The sequence below is a fragment of the Cryptomeria japonica genome, chromosome 4 (assembly GCF_030272615.1).
Source record: "Cryptomeria japonica chromosome 4, Sugi_1.0, whole genome shotgun sequence".
Taxonomy (NCBI): Eukaryota; Viridiplantae; Streptophyta; class Pinopsida; order Cupressales; family Cupressaceae; genus Cryptomeria; species Cryptomeria japonica.
The window spans coordinates 181,161,698-181,179,207 of record NC_081408.1 but is presented as its reverse complement, the minus strand read 5'-3'; the positions used below and the strand labels follow the sequence as shown (position 1 = coordinate 181,179,207).

Below are 17,510 nucleotides of genomic sequence, written 5' to 3'. Positions count from 1 at the left end.
TGCATTGATAACTTCTATGGCCAAATCCATTGCAATTGTAACATGCAACATTTATATAATCAGGAGAGGGGATATGCATGTTTCTACTCTTTGAAGTTTTATGCCCATCTACATGATATCTATGGAAACCCAAATTGTTTCTCCTAGATCCCTTTTTACGTTCTTCTTCTCTATGGCCATAACCATTACATGCAAAGCAATAACCAAGGAAGGAAGATTTATAACTTACAAACTCGTTCTGTCATGCATGAGGAGATCTTACCGGTTTGGCATCTCCATTTCTACTTCTCCGGGGATGGACCTTAGGTTGTCCATTCTTTGCATTTCTTCCCTCTAGTCCCTTTTTCTACACTTGTCTTGACTTGAGGATAGCAGCATTTATTTGTCCTCTACCGATAGGTGGTCTTCTAGACTGTCTTTTCAAGTTCTTGCTACTGGTGAAGTTGTCTCCTCTCAGCTTCACTTTTCCTTTTGCATCTACATTTTTCCTCCTTGTAGTACCTGTCTTCTTCTTCATGTCTTCACCAGTTGTATTTAGATCAATCTTCTTCCTTGGAGCGATTTCTAACTGTGAAGGTCTAACCCTTGTTCTTTCCATTTGAGGAGACAAAAAATATATATTTGTTGGGGGAAGCCTTGCTTGTGGAGCATTCACCGACAGCATATCCTAATCCTCCGGTATCCTTGGAATATTTTTGTTGATTCAACATTTTGTCCAAGGCTTCAGTGTTGTCATCATACCAGTTTCTTACCTTGAGTTCATTTTTGCACTTCTCAAGGTCTTTCCTCAGATTCTCCATTTCCTCTTTCAACTTCTGACCCTCTTTGTCTTTTGTCTCCACTTCTAGCTACAACTCCTCACATCTTCTTTCATTGGCATCAAGGATTGACTTTAATTTATCAGTCACTCCTTTGGCATCTTCAAGTTGAGTTGTCAACATGCAGACATTTTTTTTTACTCTTCAAGGCATGTTCTCAACTGATTGCATTCTTCATGAACTGATTTTTTGTAAATATTAAATTCATTTCTAACAGATTTGAGTTCACCAAGGGCACTTAGCAACTTACCTTCTAGATCAATTTCAGCTTCATCTTCTTCATCACTACCAAACACATCTTGCTGGTGGGATCTGTCTGCCTTGTGACATTCTGATGTGTGCACTTCACTTTCTATCTCTTGTGTCATGAAGAGATGAGTTTCCTCTTCATCATTGCTACTGCGGCTGCTGACAAATCTTCCTTTGTTGTATGCACAATCATTCTTCTTGTTTTTGCAAACTAATCCGGTAGTGGTAGGCTCATTTCCAGAGAGCCTCTTTAATCTGTCCCACAAACTCTTTGCTAAACTACACTTGTCCACTTGTGAAGAAACATCACCGGTAAGTCCACTGAATATAGCCTTCATGGCTTCAGCATTGCACATAGTTTTTCTTTTTGCCTCAGGACCGGTGGGAGGACTGACATGACTAGGGAGATCATTTTAATTGACATCAAGACATCAAACCCTAGAGAGGATAGGTAGACTTCCATTATACAACTCCAAATAGAACTGTTTGAACCATCAAACACTTGAGCTGGGATGGAATCAAATTTGACCATCTTGTCCACAAACTAGAATCTACCCAAGCTGGAGAAAGCTTTTCTAAATGGGAACCCAGGCTCTGATACCAATTGTTGAACACAGGATGTCATTGAGAGGGGGGGGGTGAATAAGTGATTTCCAATCTTATCCCTTTTCTAACCTATGTGTATAAACCGATTAACAGATCTAACATAAAGCAGAAATACTGGTTAGAAGGGAGAATGACACAAATGCAACCACACATAAAAAGGATACCACATAACACCATATGTATGAGGAAAACCTAAGATGGGAAAAACCTCAGTGAGAATTTTTGTTGGAGACTATTGCTCCAATCCAGTCTCACAATGAAACATTCGGTTACAACATTTAGGGCACCAGTCCAAGGAGTACCAATTATGATTTAAGGCACCAACCCAAGGAGCACCAAGCTCCAACTTAGTGATCTATAATGAATATATTCAATTACAAAACTAATAATCCGGTTACAAGTGAATCTTGTAACCACTGCAGATTATTACAAGTGAATCTTGTAACCACTGCATACTCTTCACCCTATCGGTTTCACTTCTCCTCTGCCTTACCGGTTGACTCCTCTTCCTTCTGTCACTTTGTCTCTATTCTATTCTCTGCAGGTTTTATGTCCTCTCCTTCCTTCTTCTCACCTCCTCTCCTTGCTCACCTTCTCCTATTGCTTCTCACTTGTCGACTCGGGCTCTACCGGTTGTTCATCTGACACTTTACACTTGACTACCGGTTACTCAGCTTACTAGTTCCACCCTACTATGTTCTGTGCCTGCAGGATATTCTCTGCAACACACTCATGACCGCCTCACTCTATGCTAGATCCTGTGGTTGGCTTGAACACCACCAGTTCACCTTTGCACTTATCCTCCTTTGCTGCTTGTTAGTTGCTTTAACCTTACCAGTTAAGCCTCTGCTAAACCCTGTTGCTGGTTGTGTCTCTCCTACATATAATCACTATAGTCTTCTACTATTTTTTAATCAGATTGATCTACATGCTCATACCCTCCTTCTCTATCTTCAACATCATCCATCTCTTCCTTCGATGTGCATATTTATAACAAAGCTTTCCCACCAGAACATGAGTTTGAACTTGGCACCTTAGGGTTTTCTCACCGACCAATTTGTCGTACCAGATCCAAACAAATCTTATTGGATCCTATCTCAGATATGGTTACCTGCATATCACGACCATTGTCGTGCCTTGCAGTACACGCCTTCAATGTTTAGCAACCACAACCCTATTTGTCGTCCTTCTTCTGTCAATCACATTGAATGATCTCGCAGTTATGTTCTCCAGGTTGACATACTGATCAGATATCCTGCATCGATCAATTCATCAAGGGGAATCCTTTGATTTGCCTAAAGCCGCACACCTCTGCAACTGATCCATGAAATACGCAATCGACATTAATGTCAACCTACCGCCAACTACCTTACCGACACACTTCACCAACCTATGCATGTTTTCCACTTCAACTCCACGTGGCACCTATGTTGGTATCCATCTCATCTTAGACCTATGCGTCAGTACAGACAAGGTCACCGACCAACACCACACAATCGGTGCATGCATCATACTACCGGTCCAACTCGCCTACCGGTTCTCTAATCCTGCAGATGTAACTAACCTTGATGGTTAATGGTGCAAGGGCACCTCTTCTACATTCAAATCATGACCATAAGGATGAAGACTAGGACCATTAGATTTTCTTAGTGTGTCTTGTGTCTCATGTATGCAATAAACCCCACCATGTAAGCCCATGTCACCAATTAGGCAAACTGATAAGCCAATTGGGACAATGTGGTCCATAGGGATAGTAGATGGTTTAGTCTTGTGTTTGTTAGGTTTTAGACATGTTTAAGGATTTTTTGGTTGATCCATGTGTGTGGATCGCAACCTTAGAAAGTATGACAATATTTTGGGCAAAATTGCAAAATTGCAACTTTTTGAAATACGGTTGGGGGAAGCCTTTCAACGGCTCCAACCTACTCCAAATTTGGTGGGAAACCGTTGGAGATTTTTTTAAGCCTTGTGGACATGATTCCCAAGGTTGTTGCTATTGTAATTGGATTTTGTGAAGTAATAAAACACAAAATACTGCAGTTTTCCCATAATTTTTGAGTTTGCAGGAGTTGCACGTGCCTGTACGGATTGATTTGAATCACACCATCCATGGAGTAGATAGACAGATGAAATATATTTGTTTTGGTGGTGGTTTGAGGTCCGAATTGTTCTGGAGGAGTGATAACCCTCCATTCTTCTGACTGCAACCCAGAAATTGAGGGTTTGGAGAGGGTTTTGGACAAACATGGCCTTATCTTGCATTATAGACCACTAGAAGACTCTTCCTTTGTCGGGATGCAGGATAAGACTCTGTACTTTAGATTTTTCATGGTTTATTGCAAGGGAAACTTGGTTGTGTGGAGAAAGGAGCAAAATTAGGTAGGCATCTCTATGTGACTACCTAGGACAAGATTTAGGATAGTCATCATAAAATATCATAGCGGTGGATTCTAGGCGTGCAACCCTGGAATTAAAGGTTACTCACCATCCCCCACATGCCCATAGAGTTGGTTTTCCAGTTTGATTCATTGATTGGTAGCTGCTTTGGAAAATAGGCCTAATTGCCCCTATTAGGTCTCTTGGCCTCTAAAGGAATCATACCTTGTAATTGCAGACCTGGTCAAACCAATTTGGGGATCGGTACAACTTCCAAAAGGGTGTTTGAGATGGCAATTTTTTTTATGGGTGTGTGGAACATTTTGGAGTTAAGATCAATTTTATCGCCAAATAGGGCTACAAGCCTAGGGGGTAGGTTTCTAAAGGATGTATAAGGAATTGGAGCCTAATCTCAAAATCAATGTTTGGGTTAGTTGTTAATGGCCATAAATGAACCAAATCCTAAGTCCTTAGGAGTAGGGTGTCATAGGATGGTGTAGTGTAGGTATTGAGGCATTTACTCATCTTGAGTAGGCCCAAGCCTAGTGAACTTGTGTGTAGTTTCATCCAAGGTGTGGAGTCCTTTCTTGTAGGACCCTTGTGATCATTTAAGGGGTAAGAAGTCTAACGGTGATACCCTTGATGAAACCATGCCATCAATCTCAAACTGTTATGCACCTATGGCAACACCACTCACCATCTGCATCTTGGTAACTCCATGTTTGTAACTTCAGATACACTTCCATCCTTCTTCATCTGACTGGTTCTCCTCTCAACCGATTTGTCAAGGTGGAAAACTCATCATCTTAACTCTTTCTTCTCTGTTCCAGTAGCATATCATGCCTTCTCTGCAGATCTAGTGCTCATCTCTGATCTCAAACTCTGGAGGCTTCCTCATCTTCTACTTTGGTCATCTAGTCTATGCATCCAATCAACTGCCTTGGCTTACTCTGGTTGTCTTATCCTGGGGAGTCATGATGTATGCCATGTATACTATGGGATAAGCAAGGTATTACAACTTACTAGTGGGAAAGGATCTGTGTCACCTGCTGGTATTAATGTGACATCCTTGAGGAGTAGATGCATCTTCAACTTGACATATGATTTGGTAGCTTTCCCATATGCCATCCTTGCTTACTAAAGAAACACATTCTCTGTCAATCTTCTCTTCATCCAGTGGGAGTCATGTTGTATAACATCCAACCCTTACAAGTGGCCTGCACATGCTTCGCCTTTGGTGTTGATGTGATTCTCGTAACATTTTGCCTCTTCATCACAATCAACATCCCAACATGTTGCTCTCTTACCAGGCACATGCTTACCGGTTGGCAACCACTCAATGCCAACACATTACTTACTGGTCATCATACCATACCGGTCTCCAGTGCATGTCTTCAACACATGCCAACACTGACTTGTGTACCGGTGACCTGCAATACTAGCTGACATCAATGTCACCAATACACTTCAATCTCCCATACCGATCATGCTATATCGATTGACATAAATGACAAAACAATGCCAATAGGTAGAAGGTGAGAATATAGCTCACTATGGACATATAATCAAAGAGGTTATCGGTGGTATTAAAAGTGTTGGAGGAAAGATTGAAGATGACACTATTGTAAGTAAAATGTTAAAAACTCTTTTACCTACCTATGTTATAAGAGTTTCTGCTATTCAAGAGTTAAGGTCAGTAAGTAGTGATAAATTCACTGTTGATTCTCGTATTGGTAAACTAACTGCATTTGAATTAAATGGTTTTGATAGTAGTGTTTCTAAGACATCTGGATTAGCTTTTAAGGCATCTGTAACCAATACACCTATGAGAAAAGGAAAAGATGTATGTCATAGTTATGATTGCAGATCTAGTCAACCAGTGGAATGAACCCATGAACCACCAAAATAGTGGTAGGGTACCTTGTTTAGATGCCACAAGGGACCTTTTTTTGGAAGGCACAATTTTCACCTAAGATTTTAGCTTTTACATTCATAGTTGCTAGAAATATCTTTATGATAACTTCATAATGGTATTAGTGGCTTTTCCATATTTAAATATTAATGATATAAAATGCTAGCTAGAAGCTATTTTTTTCTCTCCATGATTCAATAGGTCCAATCTTGTGCCCATAGTGTCCAATTTTGAACTTCTTATAGGTGTCTAAGATAACTTAATAAGTATTATAGAGGGAATTATGTTTGGAAGTGTTTATATATGATTTATTAACTAATATTAGTATAGATTTTTTGGGGGGTCCATGGCTATGGCAATTTTTGACAAATTAAATATAGAGGTGATTTATTGTTGAGTAATGGATAATTTATTTGCAATATCTATGTTTTTATTGATTTTATATAGCCATTAATGTAAAGTGTACATGTATTTTATATTGTGATTTCCATTATTTATGTATTCTTGTAGGTTGTTTATAATTACAAACCAAATTGATAACTCAAATGTGGGTCATCTATACCCATAGATGTTTTAGTGTTGATTTAGATTCTTATAGTTGTCCTTTTTTGGCTACTTGGTCCATTGGTATGTTTATCATTGTGATGTAGAAATATGGCATTACCTAAGATAGTTGTATTGTTGAACCTATTGTTGTTGAGTATAATGTATAAAAGATTGTAGATCTCAATTCAGTTGATTTTGGCATAGGTACATTGAAGTGTAGTGATCATGGTGTCATGGAGTTTACTGTATGCATGGAGCTTTGACACTTGATGGTTATTTATGTGGATATATCAATGGTGGCAATGGCTTGATTCCTAGTTTGTAGGTGGGGTTTTATCTTCTTGATTTAGAGATCATGACCCTAATTTATTTTCTCTAGTTATTTTTATTTTAGTTGATTGCTTACATTGTGTAAGGTTCATGGGTGATCTTCAATTAGGATATGGTTATTAGAATTCCATGTGTAGTTTAATATCAAATTTCCATGTGATGGTTGGTGGTTATGTGTATTCATTAAAAGGTGATGGATGATCTTCTATAATGGTTGGCTATGTCATGAAAGAACTCTTGGGTTCTATTTCCTACATGTAGTGATAGCCCATTGACATCTCACAATCCTATACTGAGCTCTAATATCACAAGTTGTAATGAGCTTGCAAGAATAAATAAGGTTGTATACACAAATAGATAGAATAGACAAAAAAAAATCATATTTATAAGGTACAACTCATGGACCACTACTAGTTTTGAAAAATAAACAAAGATGTTTTTCCTTTAAATTAATTGAAATTAGTTTTTGTAGATAGAAGTGGACCAAAATAAATAATAATTGATACTTGGTTAAGAAAAAAAAAATAATGATGAAGAAAAGATAAAAGATATAATTACATGCACTTTATCTCCAAAAAAATGGAAGACTCAATCCTTCAATTTCATGAATGCTTTCAAAATGTAAGACTATTATTTCTATAAGTCCAAGTAATAGTTATAGTTACATTAATATGGACTTACTCGTGTAGTTAAAGAAAACCAAATCAAGGATAGTCAAGTAAATGGGAATACTATTTAAAAAAAAAAGATTTTAAGCTCTATATGGATATGGATGAGTTAAATATTGTTCTTGGGTATATTTGATTACAATCAATGGGAAAAAAATAATATGAATGAGAAAAAAGTATAAAGACATTACACATAATGAAGAGCAAAGTATTTAATGTTAACATAAAAATATGTAAGAATCTCAAGGAGCATACATAAAAGAAAAACATGAAGAAGAGGAGAAGTAAGAGAAAAAATAGGAAAATACTATTTCCAATTATGAGACAACATAATAAGTGGTAATGCTCAAAAAATGAGGTCATTCAAATATGGTTTGAATACATGATTTTTCTCATCATATGATTTTATATACATGTTATGTGTAGTTAACTGCGCGACGCAGTCAATAATTCGTCGTTCACCGTACGGTCAACTTACATTGGGCTACCTGGTCTCCGACATCTCCACACCATCACTAGTTGTGGGGTCGGACCTCCATGCCATCCTACCAAGTGGCCACAAATGGACATGAGTATGCATGTATGTTGTACGGTTCTAACATTTTGGAACCAGAATAGCTACATCCTCACGGATATACCTTCAATGTAATTTTGGATTACAGCTGGAGCACAAGTTGTTAACCACGTTTTCAGATCACTATTTTTCTTAAACAAAAAAGAGTATTTAGATCCACTTCAACTTGATTTCGAGTAACTCAATTATAGAGTCTATAAGTTTTCTTCTAGCTAGAAAAGTCTCTTCATACCCTCTTGGAAATGAAAGAACATTTGCATCTGAGTGATTCTATTTTAGAGGTGTATTTTAAAAATGTTATTATGCTATGGAGAAAATAGTCTGCATGCCTATCGTTTAAGTAATTAGGAGTGTTGGTTATGACAAAAACCATATTCAAGACTATTTATAGTGTTGATTAGTTACAAACAAATGATATAAACTAGTTTCATTGTGCATTTTATATCAAATACAATGAGAGCTCTGAATTAACTATAGCTACAACATCGTTGAGGTACTAGAATAATCATCTATTATAGATCATTATTTCTTACACATCAAACAGATCTCACACAACACTTCTTCATAATTGAAAAAATAAACTAGATAAGGCTCATCTTACAAAAAAATGAAGACTAATTGAGAATCATTCTCAATTTCTGTATATAGAATTAGAATAAGAACATTTTTTTCTAATATCCCTAACATGTAGAATGGATAGAAAAGATTTTAAGAACTTTTTGATGTTTATATGCAATTTACATAGTTGTTGCATATATATATATATATATATAATTCTTAATATTTAAGATAGGCATTCTACTTGTTATTATTATTTTTTGGTCAGCTAAGTGTTATTATTTTTTTTAAAAGGGAAAAAAATTATAAAATAAGAATGGCAACCACCCAACAAAGCTATGCTATTTCACTCCTTAGTAATGTGATAAAAGATAATAGATTATTAAAACCTATCCAACAGTTATATATATATATACTTTTATTATAAAAAATTTAACATAAATAAAAATATATAAAATATAATTATATTATAAATTATTTAATGATGTATTTTACTCTTTTTAAAACACAATTAAATTAAATCAAAACTATTTTTTAAACTCAATGATCTGTAGTTTAATCATCATAAAACTAATGTTTAACTTGTCTATGCTCTTTTTATTTCAGCTGAAGCCGTTGATAGTTAAGAAAAAAAAATTGATGACCTCTGCACCGGCTCGAAACGCAACTGCACTGCGGGGACCTTTTTGGCAACATGCTACAATATCACATAAATGTAATATAGGATCTAGCTATCTTGATTTCTGTTTATGGTTCAAAACATTTCCGGATACCATCCTCTTTGTTTTGGGAGAAAAACAGGGGACCATCCTATTAAAACTGAGCCTCACTGACCAATACTGTAACACTGAATAGATTTTCCAGCCCCAGTTTTATTCGTCATCTTCACAGACTAGATTTTCATGGTAATCTTCCATTAACATTGTCAAATCCTTTCCCAAGCTCTCCAGTATTAGATCTTCTCTTTTCCCATCTTCTCCTACAGAGAAGAATTGCATTCCACCACTTCTTATTAACATTCTTTCTTCATCTCTGTCTGCCTTTGCCTGGACTACATCTCCACTCTGCAACATCATAGCCATGGGGTGATTTTTATGCAAAATGTGCACAAAAATCTGATCTCCCTCTATAGTTTTTGAGTGGTTAACAAGCCTGGTATTGAAAATCTCCTTGCCATCTCGTAAAGTGCATAGTTCTACACCGACTGAATTAATCCCACGCTTGAAACTCGCCATAAAGCATAAGATAATCCCTGAACATTGCTCATTACTGTCCAATGTAACATACAGTAAATCACCACCATTTGTTTCCATCTTCTTTTCTAGGCACTCTGGCACCCCATTTGCAGAAAAACTGAGTAACTCTAGACAATGTGCTTCCTGTAATTCCGATAGAAGATTATAGTGATTAGCATACAAGGTACTCTCAATTTTTGAAAATTTAAATAATCTATATTAGCTGCATGCCAATCAGAATGGAACTCATCACATTGTAATTCTGGAGATGGGTTCTTAATCAAGAGACAAAAAGGAAGTCCTCAGCAAGCTACCTACTTCCATGTTCGATATCTTCTGTTGGATTCTTAAATATCCCATGTTGGACGCATGAGACATTCCAAATTGTATGCGGGGTCTATGTTGGGGTTACTAGCTTAAACTAATGAAGCTATCCATATAACCGTGTGTCCTGGATCCTTTTTACCCCATATTTCTAAAGGGTTATTGCCGAAGAGAAAGTTTCTAGGCCTGCTAGAATCTACTGTCCTTGAGCTTTCTTTTCCTGTAATGTTCTGAAACTAGTAACCAATCTATGTAACTACAGTAAAGTATTTCTAGTATTTGATAAGCATTAGATTAAAAGGAAAATGAGAGATACCTTGATTAATTGGCAGGGTTTCAATATTAAGCTTCCAGAGCCGGCCAATCTGCAACCTGTAACATGCACTCTTCTTAAGGATTTCAGCCCTTCCATTCCTTGAATACGCTTCACATTCCTACATCCCGATATTGAGAGCTCTTGCAGTGACTTTAAGAACCCAAAGTCAGGCAATTCAACAAGTTCCCTGCAGTTGTGTATGATCAGCAGCTTTAGCCTCTTCATATGTGACATGTTAGATATTTTCTTTATTCCCAAACAGTCTTGAATACGCACTTCAATGAGTTCCTTTGGAAGATGTGGAAGTTCCAAAAACTCTGTACAGTGATGCAGGTAGAGTTTGCTTAGCCGCAAAAGTGTGCCAAAAGTCGGCGGCAAAAAGGACATTTTGTATGATTTAAGATGCAGAATTTCTAATGATGACAACTCTCCAATATGTTGTGGTAGAGGACAGCTACCCGCTTTTAGAATCTGTAAGGAAGTAAGTCTTGTGAAGTTAGGTGGAAGAACAGATAGGCTGTAGGTTTCTTCCATTTCTAGAGTCTTTAGGCAAGAAAGTTTCCCGATGCTCTGTGGAAGCTCCAATAAATTGTAGCATTCATTGAGCACCAACTCCTTTAAACAGACCAGATTTCCCAACTCCTCTGGCAGTCGAAACAAAGAAGTGCAGTGGTTCAGGTTCAGATATTGTAAAGAACTAAGTTGACCTATTGATGTAGGCAACTTCCATATTGCTGTACAATTACTTAGAACCAACCTTTCCAGACAAACAAGGTCCCCTATCTCTGCTCCTAAGCTGATTCTTTGGCAACCAGTCATATCCAACCGGCATAAGCTTTCAAGTTCATAGATTGAGTCAGGTAGAGTCTGTAAACTAGAACAACCATTTAAATCCAGATACCGCAAACGATTCAATTCTCCTATTGGTTGAGGAAGGCTACTTAATTTATGGCAACCATGAAGAGATAGCTTCTCCAAGCAGGACAACAATCTAAAGGATTTGGGCAAATTCTTTAAGGGCATTCCATCTAATTTGACCTTTTTTAGAACTCCCAGATCTTCAAATGAGTCAGGTAAGATTTTGATGCTGTGACAATTTGATAGAAACAGCACCTCCAGCGATATTAAGTTAGTTATGGTATTTGGAAGTTGGCTTAAGTTGCAGCAATTTGACAGATCAAGGTACTTTAGCTTTGTCAGAAATCCAAAGGACTCTGGCAGTTCCCGCAACTCTTTACAACCACAGATCTCCAGTTCCATGAGAGACGTCAGATTGGCTAAATCTGGAAGGACTTGAAGACTTGTGCAGTAATTTAGCTTAAGTACTTTGAGGTTTTTCGGACCCTACAAACAGAGAAGGCATATAATTAGGAACACATCAAGCAAGTATTCCTGTCTATTCATTTTTTTGATATCATTAAAGCATTTGTAATTTTGTGTCATTGGAAAAAATAATGGATATCACCTCTATATTGGATGGTTCCGACCACAGTGCCTCAATGCCTTTGCTGAAGCTTAGATCAAGAACTGCCAGATGTTTCATATTCCATTCACATGGCAAGCATTTTAGAGGGCAGTTTTCCCATCTTAGCCACTTCAAATCTGGAGGCATTTTTCTATAGTCTCCCTCTAGAAGAGCTCCATCAAGCCAAAGCAATTGCAAATTACACATTCTTTGGAAACTATGAGTTTGAAATTTTACATCTTGCTGGAGGTATGTAAGACATCTCACCCTTTCTGTTCCCTGATCAGATTACAATCGATACAATATAATTATTGACTTTGAAATTTGAATTATGCTATGGGAAATAGAAACAAACTACAGACCTTTGCAACATGCCAATGAAACACAGTAGAAAAACCAAATACAAAGATAAACTAGAAGCACATCTCAAATATCTTGTCTACAACAAAGGTTTGGTCCAATTCATAAGGAAACTGGTATCCTATCGCATCCCAGACGTAGTTCAAAGACTAGAAAATATTGGGAGGAAGAATAAAGTAAACAGAATTCAAAGCTCACCTTTCCTTCTATTATAACTTGTTCAACCTCTTCTGGCTTCCACAATCTGCTACGCTTCCCTGGTTCTGGTGATTCATCTGCTACAATGGCTCTTCCCATATCCCTCAGCTCACTATGCATTACAAGTCTATTATGCTCGTCTAATTTAATGAGTGATTTTAGCTTCATTTCTGTTAGGCCTTCATTAGGATGCAAATGACTAGCTTCCCAAAAGCTAATAGTATTTTCCCTCTTTCTTCCTGTGAATAAACAAGCCATGTCTAGAAACATCTCTTTTTGTTCAGATTTGAGGCTATCATAACAAAGTCTAGGAATGGCGTACTTGCCATAGTAACTTGAACATGCTAGCGTTTGAATAGCTTGATTCCAATCACTTAAGTCTCTGTTATACAAATGAGCACCCAGAACTTCAAGTGAAAATGGCAGCCTATTGCAAATATCCACAGCTTTGCATGACAATTCTTTATAATCTTCTTCAGGTTGATCTCTCATGAAAGCATGCCAGCTAAACAATTGAAGAGCATGTTCCTGATCCAGTCCCCGCAATTCATAAACAAAACTTCCATTTTCCTTCTTTAGTATGTTGGGGTCAAGCGTTGTTACAATCACTCTGCTACCTGGTCCAAACCAATCACCTGCTAGAGCCTCCAACTGCTTCCAGTCATCAACATATTCCAGAATAACAAGGGCCTTGATGGACCTTAAACGGTCCTTCATCAACATCTTTCCATGAGCCTCATCATTAACTATATCCTTGAACTTGACGAGGTCTTTCAATATCTGGCGCTGCATCTTGGCTACACCATTTGTATTTTGGGCTTTATGACGCACATCATAAACAATGCAGGTAGCATCAAATTTGAGATAAATGTGATTGTGAATGGCCTTTGCAAGTGACGTTTTCCCCACACCCCCATTTCCATAAATGGAAACTGTGAGGACATTCTCATCAGAATCTGTATTGAGCAAATTTATAACTTTACTCTTGTGTTCTTCCATACCCATTAAGATTGTCTTTGAAATTCTGAGTGGTTCATTTCTGATGTCCTGGGGTATTGTATCTGAGGGATCTTCTTCTAATGGCTGGGGCACAGCTTCGTCCACTGGGGTCACATTTTGATCTAATATCTTGAAAACATCCTGGACTATAAGCTTGACAAGTTCTGCTTCAAACCTGAAACACAAATAAGTTTGTAAAATAAGATATTACCAGGTTTTTGTGCAATAATTAATTATATATGTTTCCTGTAACACTTAGACTGGTTCTAATAATTAGTAAGATTATCTTTAAACTGAGAACTAGAATTTGTGATTTTCAGAATCATATAAGAGAAATCTTCACAATGCACTCAGGAAAAACTAGACAAATTCTGTGAAGTCTGACCGTTGTTATTGGTAAATTCAACGCCACAGTAATAAAGAATGATAAATAGAGAAGAAACATCGGTAACCCAAACAACAATGGAGAAAGAGGATTTATTTCCGAGCAAAAGGAAAAATATTTGGATATTATTCTATTTGTGAGCACATAACATGAGATTTTAGAAAAAGAACTATAGAGCTACCGAATGGAAACGATATTATAATGATGGCGAGGAAGAAAGTATTTCTTAAAATATTGACAGACAAATCTATTCCTGCCAATCTTGCCATATCGTAAACTATCAGCAGATCATAGTCCGTCCTTCAAATTTTTCTTCATCATCACTTGTAGTATACAACATACAACAGTACCAATGAAGAAAATGGCAATGGAAAATTTACTTCTTCCCTCTTATAGTATCAATTACACCAATATATAATTTTCATAAGCCCTCTCAGAAGTGACAATCCATAATAATGCTGCGCTAAAATTAATAGCGTCCATATTTTGAACTGCGCTAGTATTCTTATTGTAATAAATCTATTGTTCACAGAGTAGCATGATCAAAGTATCTTAAATTTAGGTCTCGATGCGTTTCTTTCTAATTTTATGCCTAACAAGCAATTTGCTTACACATAAATAACAGTGATTTTACTTAGGTGACAGTATTTGAGAACAGGTGAGGCAAATGCACTTTCTAGATATCCAGAAGTGAAACTTTAGGGTTCAAAGAGTGCAACGATTCCATCTGTAACCTAAGGTTTAGTCTATGGTCCTTGGCATTGCGAGCTTACACAAATGATGGGTATCCCCTGCATTAGGATTTATCTGCAGCTGAGGTCAAGCAGAGGAAATTTTCTCGGCAGTTGACCTCATCAACATAAATTAAACATTACCAAACTTTCCTACGATTCTTCAGAGTAGCATGAACATTTGGACTCTTTTGGTTCTCTTCATCTTCATGAGTGTGATTCAAAACGTGGGTTCAAAAATCTTTAACACAAATTAATCTAGAAAAAACATTATCTCTCCATTGGAAATCTCTTATCACTTATGACTAACAATTTCACAAAAAATAAGCGGTTAGTTTTCATACCCGTATATATCTTCTGTACTCCAGCCAGAGAAGGAGGAAACTCTATGGAGAGCAGTTTTCCACTCGTTTATTCTTCTCCGTGCGTATCTTTGTTTCTTCTCCTCAAAAGCCTTGGCATAGGCACCTTTCCAAGGATTTCTTACCTCTGTTGGCTTGACATCATAGAATAAGGGAATAATTATACCATTTGCTCTGCACATGTGAGCTACCTCGTCCAAGCACCAATGGGAATCTGCAAATTTCTTGGAGAATATAGGAATGAGAATCTCACTATTGTCGATTGCCTCTTGAATAGAAGATCTGGTCTCATCCTGCCTTCTAATGTTATGGCTATCCAGGAATGCATTAACCCCTGCATTTTTTAAGGACACATACAGGTGATCTACAAATGTTCTTCTTACGTCTTCCCCTCTAAAACTTAAGAAAACATCGTATATCCTTGATGTAGAAGACGGAGACCTGTGTGAGGGTTTGTATCTAGTCACTGTCATAATTTATCAGTTTAATTACAGACAGATTACCGCTTGTTGAATTGCTCTCTTCTTCTTCTGCTAAATCAAAGCACAATTCCTTTTTACTAAATGAGATTATTGTGATTCCAGTATTTGCAAAGCTAGATGTCTCTAATCTCAGTGTTTGAGACCATTGACGTTTTACTCTTGGCAATAGTGTTAAGCCAGAGACTGTTGAACTTGTACTGTATGCAAGGTTGGGGCAATTTCTCCTGTCATTAATGAAATCTCTGAGTTGGGTGTTTGCTCTTGGGTTTGGCTAGGGAGTTTATTCCTGCTATTAGGTGTCAATCTCTGAGTTTGAGAGTAGAATGTCTTACCATATGCAATTCTGGGGTGAATACTCCTCCTATTAGGAGGTATATGCAATTCCCTAGACGAGGATTACTGGGTTCGTACTCTTGGCAATCCCATCAGGTGATCCCTATTAACCAAACCTGATTTTGTTTTGGGGGTAGTGAAGAAGCCGAATATGACCAGAATAGAGAAAACAACAAGAAAGGGATCACAGATCAGTTCATCAGAGAAAAGCTTTTGCCATGCCACCCAAACATTGGTATTGCGAACACTGAAGAGTATAGAATGTAAGATCAAAGGGAAACCAAATGAAATGTCAACTAATAACTTGTGCAGGCTGTAGGTCCACCAAATCCTCAATTTAGAGTATTTACTCGGGATATTCCCACAACAGAAGACCTTAGAGGCGCGAAATGTAAGATTTTTTATCACAAATCTTCATGGAATCTTTAGACGATGCGATTACATAGTATAATATTGAATTTTCCAAGTTAGAAAGATTTTTTTATCACAGATCTTCATGGAATCTTTAGACTATGCGATTACATAGTATAATATTGAATTCTCTAAGGTAGAACAAGCATCGATCTTGCTTAAACTCCGGAGAAGTCCGCAAAGGTATCCTGTTAATTTACTTCGGAAGAAACGGTCAAATAAGTATTTTATTTTGTTGAATGCGTCATATTTGACGGGCCTTTTTGGTTTTTCCAGTTAAAGCTTCTTTGGCACCAACGGCAGCACATCCAAAACCCGATAACACCAATAAAATCAAAATCTTCATTAAATGTACAGATAGAGAAAGGTATGCCAAATACGTGGCCTGTCCCTATCGATCCTGTAGGCCTTTTTCAGGATGACAAAAGATTATTTAGGTCAACTACTGTTGGGGAAGGTTCGAGAGAATTTAGTTTTCTTGGACATCAAGCAAATATTGTTTATTTGTGAATTTTGTTATTATTTATTACAGTTAAAAGATGATTAAAAAGTTAATATATAAGGGTGATAGGGAAGGTACAATTATAGGGAAATATCAAGTTAAGAATGGTTAAAGGTAAAATTAGAAAAATGTGATGTCAATAGGTTCTTTGTCTTTAATTAGCTTACCAGGGATTGAAAGTCTTTCAAGATCGTGCACCAAATTTGGCATCATTGGCTCTTAGCTCAAGAGGTCTTAGTCTAAGGCTCATGCTCATGTATTGAGTAGCTAAAATGATTTTGTCGATGAAAAGTAAGCTTTTTAAGGAATTTAAGTGGTATCCACAGATTTATCACCACCTTGAATTAAATATGATCAATTTTAAAGCCTTCTAAAATCTAAATTTTGGAAATGGTCCATAAACAAAACAATAATTTCTGTTTCAATCTAAAGGCTTTAAAACATTCCCATCTCCTAATAAAAATATGAGCTTTAATTGTGTTTCTTATAATGTAAGAGAAGTAGAAGATCTTAATGCAAAATAAATTTCTAGAGTATTTTGCAATTATATGAATAATTTAGATTCTTTGATAAAAAGTGAAATTTATTGGCTTCACTTTGGACTGAAATCTTACATATATTCTTAAAAATAAAATGTATTCTTTCACAAATCATAAGAAAAGAAAGAGTAGGCCAACCAATTCAATTTCCTCCAAATAGGTAGACAAAGTTATAAGTTCTAGTTAACTTTTCATCTAACAAAGTGACTTGGGTGATAATGAAAGACTAAA

General features: G+C 36.8%; 1 protein-coding gene across 1 annotated transcript in view; it reads right to left on the bottom strand.

Moving 5' to 3' along the window:
* Positions 1–16,434, bottom strand: part of LOC131032040 (uncharacterized) — a 32,667-nt gene extending 16,233 nt beyond the window's left edge. Inside the window, exons 1-5 of the mRNA XM_059218995.1 lie at positions 14,995–16,434; positions 12,536–13,709; positions 11,978–12,256; positions 10,513–11,856; positions 9,513–10,016 (exon numbers count right to left, since the gene is read on the bottom strand). Coding sequence (XP_059074978.1) covers positions 9,513–10,016; positions 10,513–11,856; positions 11,978–12,256; positions 12,536–13,709; positions 14,995–15,485 — 3,792 coding nt within the window. The 5' untranslated portion in view covers positions 15,486–16,434. The remainder of the gene's footprint in view (positions 1–9,512; positions 10,017–10,512; positions 11,857–11,977; positions 12,257–12,535; positions 13,710–14,994) is intronic.
* Positions 16,435–17,510: the final 1,076 nt, after the last annotated feature.